At 35.4% G+C, this 15498-nt stretch overlaps 1 protein-coding gene across 1 annotated transcript; it reads right to left on the reverse strand.

Moving 5' to 3' along the window:
- Positions 1 to 3086: 3086 nt before the first annotated feature.
- Positions 3087 to 9823, reverse strand: LOC119490081 (taste receptor type 1 member 1). The gene is made up of 6 exons (XM_037773301.1): positions 9611 to 9823; positions 8869 to 9190; positions 7652 to 8422; positions 7322 to 7561; positions 6204 to 6324; positions 3087 to 4261 (listed from the first exon to the last, which is right to left on the reverse strand). The coding sequence occupies exons 1-6, from the start codon at positions 9799 to 9801 to the stop codon at positions 3336 to 3338; spliced, it is 2571 nt and encodes an 856-aa protein (XP_037629229.1). The 5' UTR covers positions 9802 to 9823; the 3' UTR covers positions 3087 to 3335.
- Between the last annotated feature and the right edge of the window lie 5675 nt (positions 9824 to 15498).

Here is a 15498-nt window from a genome sequence, read left to right on the forward strand (position 1 = left end):
AGGGTGCAAATCAAATTAAGGCAAAATTAATAAATAAATAAATATAAATAGATACATTTATAAATTTATATTTATAAATAGATAAATATAAATAGATACATTTATAAATTTATATTTATAAATAGATAAATATAAATAAATAAATAGATAAATATAAATAGATACATTTATAAATCTATATTTATAAATAGATAAATATAAATAAATAAATAGATAAATATAAATAGATACATTTATACATTTATATTTATAAATAGATAAATATAAATAAATAAATACATAAATATAAATAGATACATTTATACATTTATATTCATAAATAGATATAAGAAATAAATAAATACATAAATATAAATAGATAAATAGATAAATAGAAATAGGGGGGTTATGGTGGTTTGTTTTGGAGGATTATGTAGAGGGGTGTTCCGGTGGCCCGTTGTCCTTCATGGATTACCTGTGTCATTGCAGTGTTATGGATTTTGCTCTCTGTTTATATCCGATATATATCTGAGCTCTCTGGAGGAGCCGCTCTTAATTTTATAGTGAGTTCTAATTATCATAACAAAGCCATGTGACTCAGGCACAGCTGAGGTTTACATCACATCAATTACTCTGAGGTGAAGCGGTCACAGGCTGACCAGTAGAGATAAAGATATATATATCAGCCTGATAATGACGTGCTGTCAGTCTCTTATCTTATCTCACACACCAGTTACACCAGTTACACCAGCAGGAGAGCTCCTGATGTGCTCCCAGGGAATAATTAAACAGGATGTAATGCATTGGTGGTATCCAGGGAAAGGGTATTGCAAGTAAGAATGTCATTACTGATTTAATTTATAATTAATCAACTTTATATTACACTAATTGGATAATTTTTGAACATTTTGTCTCTTTAAATTCTTTGCAAAATGTCTAAAAATACCCGTCATCATTATGCATCTTCTAAATTTCATTCCACATGAGACAATTTTACAGAAATAAATTCAATATTACTGAAATAAACAACAAATTCACACTGCTGCACCTGCAGATTCAATGTCATTCAGACTGTGATTTGTTGCTCACAGTGTTTGTATCTTGGGTGTCCTTAATTTATATATATATTGAGCCACTTTGTGTATATGGTGCTATATATATATATATTTAAAATGTATTTAGCTATCTATTTATCTCATTCCATTCTCATAACATTTGTGAAATACTGTTACTGCGACTTACCTTTAATCCTAATTGTCACATGTATATACAGTACTTTTATTTTATCATCACTTTTTATCTTATTGTCACTTTATCTTGTAGTTGTCTTTCTTTATTATCATTTTTTTCTTATCTTATGCAACTATTGCTTTTATTGCTGAGCCGTTCTCTCATCCTGTACATTTCATTGTACCGTTGACGTTGTGTTAACCTACATATGACAAATAATACAGAAACTGAATATTGTATTCTTTAGGAGAAACTTCTGACCGCCATCTGTCCGACTGTATCCGTCAGACAAACTGACCAGAAGCCTGAAAGATGCTTCAACAAATTTTAAATATTGTGTGATGATGAATATTAATTTCCCTAAAATGCAGCGGATCAGAAAGCTTGTCAAATAAATCTCCTGAGATCTTCCCCACGGCGCACTGCTCTGGTCCTCTGACAATAAAACTCCTGCTTGTTCACCCATGGCACACTTCTATTGTTGACCGAGGGTATTAAGCCGTGAGTGGACAGAGAGACTGTGGGAAAACCAAGCTCGGACTCTACTCACACATCTACTGGTCAACAGCGCTGACCTCCCAGCCACAAAAGGCCTTTTCATGTCTCCTCTCAAACAACAGCCAACAGCAGCACTCTGTGTGTGTGTGTGTGTGTGCGTGCGTGTGTGTGTGTGTGTGTGTGTGTGTGTGTGTGTGTGTGTGTGTGTGTGTGTGTGTGTGTGTGTGTGTGCGTGTGTGTGTGTGTGTGTGTGTGTGTGTGTGTGTGTGTGTGTGTGCGTGTGTGTGCGTGCGTGTGTGTGTGTGTGTGTGTGTGTGTGTGTGTGTGTGTGTCTGTGTGTATGTGCAACCACACACACACACACAAGACAGGCCAATTGTGCATTTATTTGATATGCAATGAGATGTTAGGTGACGTCATGCTGCAATACTGAAACTCTTCTTTCTGTTGACCAGCTGCCACTTGTTGAAAATATCATCATATCATCATCATATCGCTTTTGTCCACTCAAACCGACATTTATAAACTATGAAAAGGCTTTACAGGATGCTTAATCAAATGTAAAAATCAGACAAGACTCTCTTTTATTGATACTAGAGAGGTTTTTGACCAATTACTGTCAGTTTCAAATTAATGGAGCTAAGTGAAACTTCCTCAGAGGCAGCAGTATGAGGGCCACATTGATGGGAGAATAAAAATCTGAGATTTTGAGAATAAAGTCATAATATTACCAGAAAAAAGTCGTAATTTAATGAGAATAAAGTCATAACTTTACGAGAAAAAAAAGTGATTTCCTCCTCCACAAAAGAGTCATAGGTTTACGTGAAAAAAAATTGTAATATTATGAGAATAAAGTCATAAGTTTAAGAGAAAAAAAGTCACAATTATGAGTATAAAGTCATAATACTATAAAGTAGTAATTTTACGAAATATTATTCAGCTGAATAACAAATGACTGAAGCTATAATTAGTTATTTCATTACTATTTTATTAGTGGTTAAATGAGCCATGGATGTCAAAGGAATAACTTCTCTGTCTTCACTTTACATAAACATTTTTTATCAGTTCACCCTTAATAAGTTAAATGGAGTTTTACAAATGTATAGAGACACAAAGATGAAGTTTATTTAGTTGTTTTCTTTTCCCCTACTGTGGCCAATCTAATACAGTTATTTGTACATATACAATTAACGTTTTAAACTCATTTAAAAGTGACATTTGACCTGTGTCGTTCCAATTGTTGTACCTGGTATTCCTGCATCATACAATTCAACTATTTTTCATCAACTGAAATAATTACAAGCTTTATGTTTTATGTTTTATTTGCACATTTTTAAAAAGAAAGGTCAGTCTGAGAAAGAGTAAATAGAAATAACATCCATGTGCAGGTGAGGTAGAAACCCTCTGCAGACTTATCTAAAACCTTTACCTAAAAGGGAGAATATATATATATATAAATAAAAAATAACAATGCAAAATAAAATATGAATTAACATCTTTTATATCTCTAATCACATTGTAAATTATGATTATCTGCAAATGAAAATATCACCACTATGTTGAAAACAAAACAAAATGTCTACATTCTGGATACATAGATACAGCAGATATATGGATGGACGTGAGCATCATTGTTTGCTCATGGTATACATTTGAATACAGTTCTGGAAATGGGCAGTGGTGTTCATTTGCGGTCTCAGGGCAATTATATAGATTTTGGGCAGGAAGTAGCCGCCGAGGAAGGCCATGACGCTGAAGAGCGTGGCGAAGACGTGCACTGCCATGGTGAACGGGCCTCTGCTGATGAGGTAGACGGTGAAGAAGCTCATCCAGGAGATCATGTACACCATCAGGCTGAAGGTCACACACTTGGCCTCGTTGTAGTTGGCTGGCAGGTCTTTGCCCATGTAGCTGAAAGAGAAGCAGAGGAAGCTGAGCAGCGATACGTAAGCGAGCTCGAGGCCTGGACCGGGTGAGAGGGTGTTACTGCACTCCAACACAATGCTGTCCTTGTAGAAGTTCAGATCTTGGGACGGCTGGGGGGGGCTGACGGCCACACGGACCACAGAAATCACCAAGATGGTGACGGACACCAGGAAAATGGTAAACTCCGGCCCGTGTTTTTTGGCCCACTTGTCATAGGCTGGCGGCAGCTTGGATGCAAATTTAAAAATGCAGACGACCTGGAGGGAGTGCACGGTGATGCAGGCCAGGCACACAGTGAAGCTGAACATGAATAGAGGCTGCTTGAGGATGCAGGCCAGAGGAGACGGACGGCCAAAATGGCACAAAGAGCTCATGGCAGCGGCAGTCAGGGCTGCCAGCATCAGGAGGCAGGTGCGGCCTCCGGCAGACTTGGCCACGGGCGTGTTCAGGTTGAGCAGCAGGATTACCGCGGAGCTGGAGGTCATGAGAAGACAGGTGGCCAGAAAGAAGAGCAGGGCGATGGAGAGGGGGGCGTCCCAGGCCAGCAGCAGGACGGTCCTGTTCAGACACTGCTCGCTGCTCGGGGGGGCCCACTGCTCCGGCTCACACGGCTGGCATGAAGTGGATTCTGAGAGAGAGAGACAGCGTGGATGGAAAAGCTGCGCTGTGTTCATATTTAACATTTATGAGTCATCCAGAGGAAATGTTATGATCTAGAGCAGAAAGCATTTTTTAGGCATTTCTGACATGTTATGCACTGTGCCCCCTTTTCAAAAAAGGGGGTTTGTGTCCTTTAGCGCCTGCATCAGGACATAGTATGAGTACTCAGCGCCACCTGCTGGTCAACCTCACACACAACAGATACAAAAATCCTGCTGTGTTGGAGTGATGGTCATTTTGTTCAACTAGACCAGAGGTCAGCAACCTGCGTCTCTTCAGCTCCTCTCCAGTGGCACCATGTGGATTTATAAAAATGGAAATGAATAACTGTTTTTTGTTTACATTTTAAATTTTATTTATCATTGTTGGAGGTCTATGGTACGACGGTATAACGGAGTATTAGGGCCACATCGAGGAAAAAATAAATAAATCTGAGTTTTCAAGAATAAAGTCATAATATTATGAAGTAGTAATTGTACATTTCATTTTCTTTTTTCAAGTTATGACTTTATTCTTGTAATATCACAATTTTTTTTCTCGGAAAGGTAGGACTTTATTCTCGTAATATTCTGACTTTATTCTGTAAATCTCAGATGTTTTTTCCCTCAATGTGGTCCTAATACTCCGTAGTACATTGTCTCTTTGTTCCTCACTGCATTAGACTTATATATCACATCACAATGATCACATGTTTTGCGGCTCCAGACAGATTTCTGGCTCTTTTGATAGTAAAGGTTGCTGACCCCTGACCTTTGACCCCTGAACTAGATCAACGGGAAAAATCATAAAGAAAAGAAAATGTCCTGTCCTGTTTGTCAGTGTGATATTTGTCCTGACTGTCTGACTGCTATAGGGCTGCAACTAACGATTATTTTCATTGTCGATTAATCTGTCAATTATTTTCTTGATTAATTGATTAGTTGTTTGGTTTATAAAATGTCCAGAAAAAGGTTGATCAGTGTTTCCCAAAGCTCAAGATGACGTCCTCAAATGTGTCTTGTTTTGTCCACAACTCAAAGGTATTCAGTTAACTGTCATAAAGGAGGAACGAAACCAGAAAATATTCATATTTTAGAAGCTGGAATCAAAGAATTTTGACTTTTTTTTTACTTAAAATATCACTCAAACCGATTAATCGATTATCAAAATAGTTTAGCAATTAACTGATTAGTTGATGCAGCTCCAGTCTGCCACCATCTTTCATGTTCTCTGTCTTAAATTTTCTTTTTGGATATCTTTCTATTTTGTTTTATTTGCTTTCACACTTAACAACGACCTCCATCACATGCTTCACACATTCCCTCCGCTGATGATGATGAAGACATCCACAACATTTATTGTGTAGTATAATGAATTGTTAAATTCTGCACGGCCTGTTCAACCTCCCGTCTTTGTCACAAGCCGACTGGTGAGGTTGAAACATTATTAATCTATATTGATTTGTTTTGCAGGTTGTCAGTTAGTCTATACATGGAGCAAAGATCTCATTTAAAGGTCCCATATTGTAAACAGGGGTTTTCATGTCTTCTTTTTTTTTTTTTTAAATGTTTTATAAATCAGGCCCTTTAAACGAGCTGTCACGATTCTAAATGTGTTCCAGTTTATTTCCAGTTGCAGTGTATGTGAATGACATCAGCTGACAGGACGTAAACAAGGACCCAAGCTGTTGCCTAGCAACGCAATTCTGCTGAAATGTGCTAAAAGGGAGCGTTTCAGACAGAGGGTAAATACTGACATATTCAGGCAGACAGTATGAGGAAAATAAAAGTAACACAATACAAGTATATACCTGAAAATGAGCACGATATTGGACCTTTAAAAAAAACACCTTTCCAGTTGTCCTCTCTGTTATTTTTGTCTGAATATTTTTGTGGTGCTTTGACTTTTTCTTCTGTGTGTCTTTGTGTTACCACTTTTATTGAGAAATGTAGCCGAGGGGCAGGCCTGGCAGTCGAAGCAGCATGTGTGTTGCCCCGTCTGCAGCTTCTTGTGGCCTCGCGGGCAAGGTGGAGAGCAGATGGACAGCGGCGCCTAGACACAACCAACACATATAACTCTTATTTAATTTAATAGGATCAACATTTTCAGTTGCAATGTCTGATTATTATTATTACTAAATTACAAATAAGCAGGCAGCTGAACAAACACTTTATTCCAGTTGAGGGAAATGTATTCAGGTCTCTTTGAAACAGAACAAATTTTAAATATTCATAATTTTGTTATTTCATAAAACCCTTTGCAGATTTCTCACTCATAGTTGCACCACATTTACACTGAATTAGATTAGAAGCTAACGAGTTTTAAGCTTCTACACTAGAGTTGTAACCAGGGTTGGAAATTGGCACCAGCCACCAGCCAAATGCCGGTAAAATATGCAAGTGGCTGCTAAAGCAATGATAATCTATTGAGTGGCTGGTAGATTTTGTTATTTCCAACACTGGTTGTAACGGTAAACCGGTATCAAGGTATACCGTGATATGAGTTGACAGTTATCATACCATGCACATTTACTATCTACGGTATTGAAAAAGAAAAATGATATAGTGCTGCTAACATGTAAACTAACATGCTTTAGTTATATAGCATATTATAATTGCATGCTATTTTTTTTTTAATCAGGTTTATAAGTAAAAGATAATGAACAGCGAGCCGGTCATTGTTGTGAAAGAAACCGATACATCGCCCTGAAGGGGATTATTTCACAACAATGACCCGCTAGCTGTACATTATCCCGCTTATTACACGGCTACTTACTGAGGAAATCAATAATTTGACACAAAAATGGTCCTCCAGACTCTGAGATCAGATTGGCGCCCATAGCAACGGTCTGTTATACATAGCAACGGTCTGCTATACATAGCAACGGTCTGTTATACATAGCAACGGTCTGTTATACATAGCAACGGTCTGTTATATTTAGCAATGGTCTGCTATAAAGAAATAACAGACCGTAGAACGCCGGGTTATCGTACCGTGAAAATGTCATCCCGTTACAACCCTACTTCACACACACAAACACTTTACTCACAGATGCTCCAATAGGTCGTACTGGTGTTGAATCTCCCGCGTCGTGCCACTCGATTCGATCGGCATCAACTGTGAGCGTGATGGGATCTGGGCTGAAGGAGCCCACCACTCTGAGTGACCAGTCGGTTCCCCTCCAAACCCAGGAAACGATGTCGTATCCTGTGGGCGGGTCACCGTTCTTGTCGAAGTACACCGAGGTGTTGCCCAGAGAGAATCGCACCTCCTTAATCAGTGAGAGCAGCTGAGGTGGAGCGGAAGAAGGAAACATCAGTGCCTAACAGATAGAGTGAGATTTTCTTCTTTACTAAAACACAAGTTTACATCTGCTCACCTCCCACGGATACACCCTCCTTCGTTGACACTCTCCAGAATCACAACCAAGTGCTTGGTGCAGAGCATGAGCCACGGCATACACCGCCTTATACACGTTGAAGGAGGAGGTGATGTCATATTTCTCCAGAGAAAACTTGTTCCTGGCGAGGCTGTACAGGTCTATGCTCTGTAGACAGTCATCGCCTGGACTCGTGGTAACATTGGAGACTTCCTGGGTGTCACTGTGTTGCATTGCAGCCTCAACTACCTTTCTCTCAAACTCCTCAAAACCAGATATGGCTGCATACTTGATGGATACGCCGAGCACAGTGCCGATGGTGTGGATCCCAGGTATCCTTGATACGCGAGTAGCTGCTGACCAGTCCTCCGTCCCAATCCAAACCTTACCCGTCATGTTCTGCTTAACGACAAACGGGAAGAAGCCGCTGAGTATTGTCTTGCTGGAAAACACCACAATGGTGTTGACTTTGGTCTTCAGTATTCCTTCCACCAGGTTCCTCATGGTCTGGCTTGTGTCGTTTGTGTACGAGGGGATGACTCCTTGGTAGGCGATGCAGATGCCGTGGTGCGGCGCTTGCTCGTACAGGCTCTGCATGCCCGTCAGGCCGTAGGCGTTGTCGCTGCCTAAGAGAGCAATCCAGGTCCACTTGAAATGGATCAGAAGCTGGATCATAGCCTCCACCTGGTTCTTGTCACTGGGAATTGTGCGGAGAAAGGCTGGATAGAGGTACTTCTTGCTCAGCATTTCATTTGATGCTTCATAAGAGATCTAAAAGTGAAGCAAGAGCATGTGAGGAATGATTCTGCATTATGGACGCCTCGTCATGTGGCAGCCCGTTGGCATGAAAAAGGCGTGTTTTTTAGTGACGTTTGTGACGTGTTTTCCGCAGCTATATTACAGTGTTTCTGTACGTATTTTACTTAGTTCACGTACTTATTTTAAGCCCAACCAAGACGTTTTTCCTAAACCTATCAAAATGATTTTGTTGCCTCAACCTAACTGCGGATGTTACCGTAGTTTTTGCGGAGTGGCGTACAAATGACACGTAAAAAGCAGCATACAAATGACACGCAAAAAGGCTAAAATGCGTCCTCATGACACGCGGAATATCTGTGTAATGTTGTGCTATTTATACGTCTTCCTTCCTGTGAGACCGGGTCGCAGCGTGTGGAATATGTAATAATTCAAGGGCAACTTTCCAGGTAATAACTTACTTGTGGTACAAGGTAGGCTCCCAGTAGAGCAGCTGGGGTGAAAGATTTGCTGCTGCTGTCTGGCCCGATCACAGCCACGGCCCTTTGACTGTAGTTGTAGTTTGTGTTGCTCTCTGTCTCAGATGTAGAGGGGCTCTGATACTGCTGCTCCAGCAGGTCCAGCGTGGCCAGGATGCTGGCTGCTACCGAGCAGATGTCGTACATCTGGTAGCCCAGCTTCACCCCCGGTAAAAGAGGCTGCGGTCCGCTGCCGTTGTTAATTTCTTCCACAGCAAATCTCATGGCTTGCAGTAGGTGGAATCCATGTTTGTTGGGGGCACCTCTAGAAAGGGTAACATGTAATAAATAAGACAACATTTTAAAGACCACCGGTGAGATACATCTGATCAGTGGAGTTGGAAGTAGAGCTGCAACAATTAATCAATTAGTCGTCAACTATTAAATTATTTGCCAACTATTTTGATAATCGATAAATCGGTTTGAATAATTAATAAGAAAAAAAGTCTAAATTCTGTTTCCAGCTTCTTAAATGTGAATATTTTCTGGTTTCTTTGTTGTGGACAAAACAAGACATTTGAGGACGTCATCTTGGGCTTTGATCAACATTTTTCACCATTTTCTGACATTTTACAGACCAAACAACTAATCGAATAATCGAGAAAAAAATGGACACATTAATCAACAATGAAACTAATGGTTAGTTGCAGCCCTAGTTGGAAGTCAACTGTCCAGTAAAACTCACTCATCGCATGGACCCACAGCAGGCAAACCAGCACCTGGTCCATCTGTGTCGTGGAGAGGAAAGAGTCCAGCGATGGAGTAGTCGCCCTGCAGCTGCATGCCCTGCCCCTGAGAGATGTAATCCAGTTCCCCACCAGCGAACTGCAGCATCAGCCAGCCTAAGGACAGAACCACGGCACCGGACAGATCCATATTCACCTCCTCGCTGCTGCCAAGGGAGCTCGGTGTGGTTTGAGAAACGGATCAGGACTTGTTTTTTTAAAGTGTGGATTGGTGCAGGGAGGGATGAGAAGACCACCTTTGCATCTCTCTGGGGAGTGTTGGTTGAGTGAAGAGCATTTGCATGTCAGATTTGTTTGTGTGACTGTGGAGTTTCCATCCCATTAAAAATGAATTGCATAAATGTAATAAGCCATGAAAAGAGAGACCGGTGATTTTTCCATTAATCTTTGACAAGTGACAACTGTAAACCAGAGCAGACACAGACCGTTTGTAGGTCAGTGCAGATCTAATAATCATAAAGCTGTTGTTTCACTTCATTAAAGCTGTTTAAAAAAATATTTTGAGCGGAAACTTTTACCTTATTAGAGTCTGTTTTAAAGGATTTTTCAAAATTCAGTCATTTGAGAATATCTTTATGTCCACTTTAACTGGATAATAACATGATACTGCTTTGTCTTTTGTTTGTCAGGTCTCTTGTCTTTTGCTTTTGAGGAGATCACTGGTGACACAATGTGCAGGTTCAAGAAGGCCGAAAACATCAAATCTTGAGAAAGAAAAGCACACTCTGCACATTTAGGTCCAATGCAATGATTTCATCAAAAAAGCCGCCAAACCTTTTAGACCTTAAGCAGGGAAAATATCTCTCTTGTAAAAGATACTTTAATTTCCATGAGACTTTTACTTGGTTGAATACATCTTTAAAAGGACATTTTGCCACCTAAATTTGATGAGTTAACATTGTAAAAGCATTTATGGACAAACAAGAAGTTTTGTGAGCAAACAAATAATAACTTTAGTAGTAACTTTCATGACTTTTATGTCACATTTTGAGTTAAGTATTTGTTTGTATGGCCATACAAGCATTTCAAATTAAAGGTTTACATGTAAACAAAAGTTACAGTGCAGTGTAATATTTAATATATATATATTAAATATTACACTGCACTGTAACTTTTATTCTTGTATTTTTATACCTTGTCTTATTATATTTTAGCTTGTTTTTATTTTCTGTTCTCTTTGATGTTTAAAGACTGTTTTAAATGTATTTAAATGTCCTTTAATAATGTGTTTCTTTTGCACTTTGTCTCGATGCTTTTGATATTTTATATAAAGCTCTTTGAATTGCCTTGCTACTGATATGTGCTATATTAATTAACTATTGTCCATGTTGCCTCACTGGGAAACTAAAAAGGAACAGAGCCTTCATGAATTAATGTTATTAGTTGAAACAGTGTTTTTTGCTGCTTAAAATGTCTGTCAAGAAAAAGGTTTGTGCAGGTGTAGCTTTGCATTTTGGTTGACATTTGAGGCTCATTTTGTTAAACACACCTGTTGTACTAACATACAATTTGCCTGATCACCTGCGTGCAGGACCCAAACCCATTGTTTTGACAGGAATATTGTGCATTTTGTCAACCACAGTATTATGGAGGCAAATGGACATGTAAATCTCCACGTCTGGACAAACAAATAGATTTGAGTAAAACTTGCATCGTGTAAGCTTTTCTATTTTCAACAGAAAAAATATTTGGTAATAACTTTTATGATAATTTCTAGAGATGCACCGATCAGACTTTTTCAGTCCCGATAACTATATCGATACCTGGGCTTTGGGTATCGGCCGATACCGAGTACCGATCCGATACCAGTGTTTGATTAATCAGCTGTATGCCTCACTGTGTGGAAGTGACTGGATCATTCTGTTATGTGTAACAACAACATCAGGCTGGACTTAAACATTACTTTCCTAACTTTGTAAAACAAAATATAACTGATAAATACATAGATATACATTTACTGAATTATTGTTTATTAATAAAGTAATAAATCCTGCACCCGCAACTTGGTAAAAAAAAAATCTTAAAGATTAACAGGAATTACAATTCAAGTGTATTATTATTATTATTCAGAAGATGCATTTACAAACAGTAAGGCAATCATTACAATTATAAAATGTTCATCCTCTGGACTGAACAGATACCACATGAGACATACAAAATGTACACAGACAGTACGAAAATGGTATATAATTATATTCTCACAGTTCTTTATCATGATAGTACGACAGAGTATTAGGGCCACATAGATAAAGTCATAATATTACGAGAAAAAAATCATAATTTAATGAGAATAAAGTCAACTGTACGAGAAAAAAAGTAATTTCCTCCTCCACAAAAGAGGCAATCTCCTCCAGGTCCATGTTTCCCTAGGTCTCTATTTCTAGAGCTGAAATTAATTAGACAGACATTATATACCATAGACAGACATTATATACCATAAACATGTATACCATAGACAGACATTAAATACCATAGACATGTATACCATAGACAGACATTATATACCATAGACATGTATTATATATATATATATGTATATATATATATATATTTATATATATATATATATACCATATGGATGTATTATATAGTATATAGTATATAATATATATATATATATATATATATATAGCATGGGGATTTGTTATATATAGACATATGTTTTATATATATACAGTATATATAGCATAGGGATGTATTATATAGCATGAATGTGATATATATAGACATGTATTATATAGCATGGGGATTTGTTATATAGCATAGACATGTATTATATATATATATGGGGATTTGTTATATAGCATAGACATGTATTATATATATATATATATATATATATAGCATGGGGATGTATTATATACCATAGACATGTATTATATATATATATATATATATATATATAGCATGGGGATGTATTATATACCATAGACATGTATTATATATATATATATATATATATAGCATGGGGATGTATTATATACCATAGACATGTATTAGTATTATACAGAATGGGGATTTGTTATATAGCATAGACATGTATTATATATATATATATATATTATATTAGTATTATATAGAATGGGGATTTGTTATATACCATAGGCATGTATTAGTATTATATAGAATGGGGATTTGTTATATACCATAGACATGTATTAGTATTATATAGAATGGGGATTTGTTATATACCATAGACATGTATTAGTATTATATAGGATTTGTTATATAGCATAGACATGTATTAGTATTATATAGCATAGACATGTATTAGTATTATATAGGATTTGTTATATACCATAGACATGTATTAGTATTATATAGAATGGGGATTTGTTATATACCATAGACATGTATTAGTATTATATACCATAGACATGTATTAGTATTATATAGCATAGACATGTATTAGTATTATATAGGATTTGTTATATAGCATAGACATGTATTAGTATTATATACCATAGACATGTATTAGTATTATATAGGATTTGTTATATACCATAGACATGTATTAGTATTATATAGCATAGACATGTATTAGTATTATATAGCATAGACATGTATTAGTATTATATACCATAGACATGTATTAGTATTATATAGGATTTGTTATATAGCATAGACATGTATTAGTATTATATAGCATAGACATGTATTAGTATTATATACCATAGACATGTATTAGTATTATATAGGATTTGTTATATAGCATAGACATGTATTAGTATTATATAGCATAGACATGTATTAGTATTATATAGCATAGACATGTATTAGTATTATATAGGATTTGTTATATACCATAGACATGTATTAGTATTATATAGGATTTGTTATATACCATAGACATGTATTAGTATTATATAGCATAGACATGTATTAGTATTATATAGGATTTGTTATATACCATAGACATGTATTAGTATTATATAGGATTTGTTATATACCATAGACATGTATTAGTATTATATAGCATAGACATGTATTAGTATTATATAGCATAGACATGTATTAGTATTATATAGGATTTGTTATATACCATAGACATGTATTAGTATTATATAGGATTTGTTATATAGCATAGACATGTATTAGTATTATATACCATAGACATGTATTAGTATTATATACCATAGACATGTATTAGTATTATATAGCATAGACATGTATTAGTATTATATAGCATAGACATGTATTAGTATTATATAGGATTTGTTATATACCATAGACATGTATTAGTATTATATAGCATAGACATGTATTAGTATTATATAGCATAGACATGTATTAGTATTATATAGGATTTGTTATATACCATAGACATGTATTAGTATTATATAGGATTTGTTATATACCATAGACATGTATTAGTATTATATAGCATAGACATGTATTAGTATTATATAGCATAGACATGTATTAGTATTATATAGGATTTGTTATATAGCATAGACATGTATTAGTATTATATAGGATTTGTTATATACCATAGACATGTATTAGTATTATATAGCATAGACATGTATTAGTATTATATAGCATAGACATGTATTAGTATTATATAGGATTTGTTATATACCATAGACATGTATTAGTATTATATAGGATTTGTTATATACCATAGACATGTATTAGTATTATATAGCATAGACATGTATTAGTATTATATAGCATAGACATGTATTAGTATTATATAGGATTTGTTATATAGCATAGACATGTATTAGTATTATATAGCATAGGCATGTATTAGTGTTATATAGCATAGACATGTATTAGTATTATATAGGATTTGTTATATAGCATAGACATGTATTAGTATTATATAGCATAGACATGTATTAGTATTATATAGGATTTGTTATATACCATAGACATGTATTAGTATTATATAGCATAGACATGTATTAGTATTATATAGCATAGGCATGTATTAGTGTTATATAGCATAGACATGTATTAGTATTATATAGGATTTGTTATATAGCATAGACATGTATTAGTATTATATAGCATAGACATGTATTAGTATTATATAGGATTTGTTATATACCATAGACATGTATTAGTATTATATAGCATAGACATGTATTAGTATTATATAGCATAGACATGTATTAGTATTATATAGCATAGACATGTATTAGTATTATATAGGATTTGTTATATATTAGTATTATATAGGATTTGTTATGTATTAGTATTATATAGGATTTGTTATGTATTAGTATTATATAGGATTTGTTATATATTAGTATTATATAGGATTTGTTATGTATTAGTATTATATAGGATTTGTTATGTATTAGTATTATATAGGATTTGTTATATAGCATAGACATGTATTAGTATTATATAGGATTTGTTATATAGCATAGACATGTATTAGTATTATATAGCATAGACATGTATTAGTATTATATAGCATAGACATGTATTAGTATTATATAGGATAGACATGTATTAGTATTATATAGGATTTGTTATATACCATAGACATGTATTAGTATTATATAGCATAGACATGTATTAGTATTATATAGCATAGACATGTATTAGTATTATATAGCATAGACATGTATTAGTATTATATAGCATAGACATGTATTAGTATTATATAGGATAGACATGTATTAGTATTATATAGGATTTGTTATATAGCATAGACATGTATTAGTATTATATAGCATAGACATGTATTAGTATTATATAGCATAGACATGTATTAGTATTATATAGCATAGACATGTATTAGTATTATATAGGATTTGTTATATATTAGTATTATATAGGATTTGTTATAGACGGGTAGAATGCCGCCGGG

This window comes from Sebastes umbrosus, chromosome 6 (assembly GCF_015220745.1).
Source record: "Sebastes umbrosus isolate fSebUmb1 chromosome 6, fSebUmb1.pri, whole genome shotgun sequence".
NCBI classification, from domain to species: domain Eukaryota; kingdom Metazoa; phylum Chordata; class Actinopteri; order Perciformes; family Sebastidae; genus Sebastes; species Sebastes umbrosus.